General features: G+C 33.8%; 1 protein-coding gene and 1 pseudogene across 1 annotated transcript in view; one reads left to right on the top strand and one right to left on the bottom strand.

Annotated features, from left to right (window-relative positions):
• Nucleotides 1-5,244, top strand: part of CHEK1 (checkpoint kinase 1) — a 40,195-nt gene that overhangs the window by 17,481 nt on the left and 17,470 nt on the right. The window contains exons 9-11 of the mRNA XM_011367121.2: nt 986-1,094; nt 1,286-1,463; nt 1,931-2,062. Of these exons, the coding sequence (XP_011365423.1) occupies nt 986-1,094; nt 1,286-1,463; nt 1,931-2,062 (419 nt within the window). The remainder of the gene's footprint in view (nt 1-985; nt 1,095-1,285; nt 1,464-1,930; nt 2,063-5,244) is intronic.
• Nucleotides 1,666-1,784, bottom strand: LOC111744252 (annotated as a pseudogene).

Below are 5,244 nucleotides of genomic sequence, written 5' to 3'. Positions count from 1 at the left end.
TTCTCATCAGTATACCAACACACTGTTTCTCTCATTTTACTGCCTGATACATCGTAGGCTTAATAAAATGTTTGAATGAATGGATTGACAAAATGATTGGCTAGACTTAAGCATGTTTAAATAGTTTCAAGACAGATCCAGTTGAAAGGAAGAGGCCGAAAGTCTAAGAGGGAATAAAAGAGTATCTAGATTCCTGGGGAGACAGGAGAGTATGGGCACAAATACAAGAAGAAGGGTGAACATTTGGTGGGAGGAGAGAATGTATAGGAATGCAAGTAAATTGGCAGATTTGGTAGTGCGAGTTGTGGGAGTTTCCAGTGACCTTATTTTCTTTGTGAAATGGGAGATTATATCATATGCTGAGAAATGAGGTGCTGGAGGGTGGTTTGGGAATTTGACAGGAGTGTAGAAATTTTGAAACAGTCATGGAGAAATGGAGAGAACACTCGAGAGAAACATAGGACTGACTGTCAGTGTTCAGGATCCAGCTGAAGGTAGTAACCATGAATTATAGTGGCATCATTTTCTGCATGACGATTATTTGTGGTAAAGCTTTTCCAGTGGAGCAAGGAATGTTGGATAGAGCAGATTTCTAATGTTCATTGCCGTTATCATAAATTATTTTTTATTTTTCAAAATTTTGACTCTAGCTGGGTCTCTGTCTTCATAGAACATTGTTCTTTTACCATAAATAGTACCATTAAAATTATGGCGTCATACCCCACACTTGGAACACACTTACAAGTCAGGATTTGTGAAATGTGTAATTTGACTAGTGATTCCTAGTAAGTTCATAATGACCACATTTCTCATAAAATCATGTACAAAGAGCCACTATTTGTCATTTAAGTATTTTGTGTTAAATGAATTTAGATGTAGTTTTACTTCTTCAGGTTGTCAGCTGAGTTAATTTAAAAATATCTGCATAGAAGACTTGAAAGCATTTGTACTTATGGGTTTTTGTTTTGTTTGTTTTGTTTTTTAGGGGCAAAGCGGCCCCGAATCACTTCAGGTGGTATATCAGAGTCACCTAGTGGATTCTCTAAACACATTCAATCCAATTTGGACTTCTCTCCAGTAAACAGTACTTCTAGGTAGGAATAGTTAATAAAGACCAAGTAGTTGTTTAATGTAATATTTACTGTGGAAAATAATGCATATATGTATATTTTTTTGTAAATAATGAATGCCACTTTTATTGGTGTGAGAATGGTATTGTGATATAAGAAAGACCTGACAGATTTTATTTAAAGATAAATTTTTTTCCCACATCTTAATGCCTCAGTGAAGAAAATGTGAAGTACTCCAGTTCCCAGCCAGAACCACGGACAGGTCTGTCCTTATGGGACACCAGCCCTTCATATATTGATAAACTGGTACAAGGGATCAGTTTTTCTCAGCCCGCATGTCCAGATCATATGCTTCTGAATAGTCAGTTACTTGGCACCCCGGGATCCTCACAGGTAAGAGAATTTAGCTTTTCAAATAAATAACGGAAGCCCTTTATTTTTTATTGTCTTAAAGTCTTTTTTTAATGTATAAATCTTAATAGTATTAACACTAATTTATACAGATTTTTTTTTTTAGGCGACATAACCCTTTTTTTAGGCGACATGACCTCGCACATTGCATGGACCTTGTCAGCTTACAATCCCTTATTTTTTACGTCTATAGCACCTGGTCTTCCTATGTGGTCTCCCATCCAAGTACTAACCAGGCCCGACCCTGCTTAGCTTACAAGATCATACGGGATCGGGCTTGTTCAGGGTAGTGTGGCCGTAGACTATATAGATTTTATTGACAGAATTAGAGGAGACCTTCATGGATAAGAATCTTAAATCACAGAAAACAATTTTCAGATTATATAGCGATGATATAACTGCTTTTGTTAATATCAGATTTATTCTGCTTTTCTTTATTTGACATATAGAACCCCTGGCAGCGCTTGGTCAAAAGAATGACACGATTTTTTACCAAATTGGATGCAGATAAATCTTATCAATGCCTGAAAGAGACTTGTGAGAAATTGGGATATCAATGGAAGAAGAGTTGTATGAATCAGGTATTATTTCATTGATTTTCATTATTTCTTTTCCTGAAGAAAAATTTAAATATTTGATTAAAAAAACTATCATTATCAGTATATTTTAAAAATTTAGTTTAGTTTGAAAAAGAAATAATTCAAATTGAATGAACTTAAGTAGAATGTTTTTTACCTTAAGAAATACTATTTCTTAAAAGATTTCTCTAATTTATTAAAAATATTAAGGCTCAAGTCGGCATTTTCTTAAAAACTGTATGTAAATTCTAACAGTAACAAACAACTCCCTTCTATGAAAGATGAATACATTAACAATCCCACACTTCCTCCATTTCTTCCATTCCCACTTACCAATTTTTATTTGTTATTATAGCATATTTATAACATTGACATTCTAATGTTTTTAGTCTTTTCAAAAATCTTAATATTATGAAAAGCAAATAGAGGAGAATATTTCCTAATGTTAAAGGAGACTAAAGAGGCCTGATAAATAATGTAATTCATGATCTTTCACTAGCGTTAAAGAAAAACAGCTATAAAGCAGCAATCCCCACCCTTTTTGGCACCAGGGACCAATGCTCCTATGAGAATCTAATGCTTGATGACCTGATTTGGAGCTGAGGCAGTGATGCTGGTGCTGGGGAGTGGCTGCAAATACAGATAAAGCTTCGCTCACTTGCCAGCTGCTCACCTCCTGCTCTGTGGCCCCATTCCTAACAGGCCATGGATTGGTAGCGGTCCTCGGACTGGGGGTTGGGGACCCCTGCTATAAAGGATGTTATTAGAACAATTGGGGAAATTTGAATATGGGTTTTATTTTAGGTAACATTTTTGTATTTCAAATTTCTTGGATATGATCATAGTATTGTGTTTTGTAGGAGAATGTCTTTGTTCATACAAGAAACATGTTGAAGCGAAGTATATGCTGTCTGTAACTTAGTTTAAAAGCTAAAAAAAAGCAACCAGCTACATAAAGACAAGTTAACATACTTATCTAGGTCAATAAGGCCAGTGAAGGATATAGGATTATTTATTGTACAATTCTTTCAGCTTTTCTGTAGTTTTGTAAGGTTTAAAAATTCAAAATTGGGGGTGAATGTTACTATGCAGAAATCTGAGGCCAGCCTTATATTCCCTTTACTTGCTTAGAAAATTAACTTTTTAAAAATGATTTATTGAGATATTTTTAAGATTTATTGAGATAAAATTTACGTAACAGGAAAATTATCACCTTAAACATTTTAAAGTGTACAATTCAGTAGTTTTTAGTATCATCACAAGGTTGTATAACCATCACCATTTAATTCCAGAACATTTTATTGCCCCCAAAATAAACTTTGCAATTCTCATTCCTCCTTCCTTCATTCCTTGGTAGCCACTAATTTTCTTTCTGTCTCTATGGACTACCTGTTCTCGACATTTCATATAAATGGAATCATATGATATGTGGCCCTTTGTGTCTGTCTTCTTTTACTTAGCATAATGTTTTCAAATAGCATTTATCCTTTTTATGATTGAATAATATTCCATCATATGGATAGACTGCATTTTGTTCGTGCATTTATCTGCTCAAGGACATGAGAGTGTTTCTACCATTTGTCTGTTATGAATAGTGCTGCTATGAACATTCTTGTACAGGTTTTTGTGTGAACATATGTGTTTTAGTTTGAAGGGCTATCATAACAAAAACCACAAACTAGGTGGCATAAGCAACAAATTTTCTTACAGTTCTAGAAACTGAAGTCCAAGATCAAGGTGTCTGGCGGGGTTAGTTACCTCTGAGGTCTCTCTCCTTGGCTTTTAGATGGCCACCCTCTTGCTGCCTCCTCATATGGCCTTTCCTCTTGTGCATGCATTCCTGGTATCTGTCTCTCTGAATCCTAATTTTCTTTTCTTACAAAGACACAGTTCAGGTTGTGTTATATCCCACCTAATGGTCTTACTTTAACTTAATTACTTCTTTAAAGGTCCTATCTGCAAATTGAGTCACATTCTAAGGTAGCAGGCAATAAGACTTCAATATACAAATTTTGAGGGGACACAGCTAAGCCCATAACAACGTTTTCAGTTTCTTAGGTATATAGCTACAAATGGAATTGCTAGTGCATATGGTAACTCTATGTTTAACATATTGGGGAGCTGCTAAATGATTTTCCAAAGCAGCTGTACTATTTTATATTCCCACTAGCAATTTTTCCACACCTTTGCTAACACTTACTATTGTCTGTTTTTTTTATTATAGCTTTTCTTGTTTGTGAAGTGTTATTGTGCTTTTGATTTGCATTTCCCTAATGACTAATGATGTTTACCATTTCCTCATATGCTTATTGACCATTTATATATCTTCTTTAGAGAAATATATGTTCAAATTCTTTCACCATATTTTAACTGGGTTGTTTTTCTAATTTTTACTATAGAATTGTAAGAATTCTTTGTATATTCTGGACACTTGACCTTTGTAAGATATCTGATATGTTAATATTTTCTCCCATTATCCCATTTTCACTTTTTGGTGAGTGTCTTATGATCCACAGAATTAAAAAAAATTTTTTTGTTGTTGCTTATGCTCTTGATACCAAACTTTAAAACTTGTCTATTCCAAGATCATGAAGATGTACACTTTCGTTTCCTTCTAACTGTCTTACTAGGATGAGCTCTTACATTTAGGTTTTCCATCTATTTTGATGAAAAGACTAATTGTTGAAAAGTCTATTCTTTCTCCATTGGATGGATGGTCTTGGCACTCTGTTGAAAATAAATTGGCCATAGATGTATGGGTTTATTTCGGGATTCTCAATTCTATTCCATTGATCTATATGTCTTCAATTATTCCAGTACCATACTATTTTGATTACTGTAGCTTTGTGGTAAAATTCGAAATTGGAAAATGTGAATCTTTTTAAATTTTTTTTTTTTAAGATTGTTGTGGCTATTTGTGGTCCCTTGCATTTCTGAATTTTAGAGTCAGCTTATCCATTTCTACAAAAAGAAAAAAAGGCCTTTGGAATTTTGTTAGGGATTACATTAAATCTGTAGATTAATTTGGGGAGTATTCCCATTTTAATAATATTGTCTTTCCATTTATTTAATTTCTTTGTAGAATATTTTGTAGTTTTTAGTGTTCAAGTCTTCTACCTTTCTGGGTATTTTTACTACTAAGATTTTATTCTTTTTGATATTATTGTAAATGAAACTTTAAAAAA

Source organism: Pteropus vampyrus, unplaced genomic scaffold (genome assembly GCF_000151845.1).
Source record: "Pteropus vampyrus isolate Shadow unplaced genomic scaffold, Pvam_2.0 Scaffold130, whole genome shotgun sequence".
Taxonomy (NCBI): domain Eukaryota; kingdom Metazoa; phylum Chordata; class Mammalia; order Chiroptera; family Pteropodidae; genus Pteropus; species Pteropus vampyrus.
This window is presented reverse-complemented; position numbering and strand designations above follow the sequence as displayed.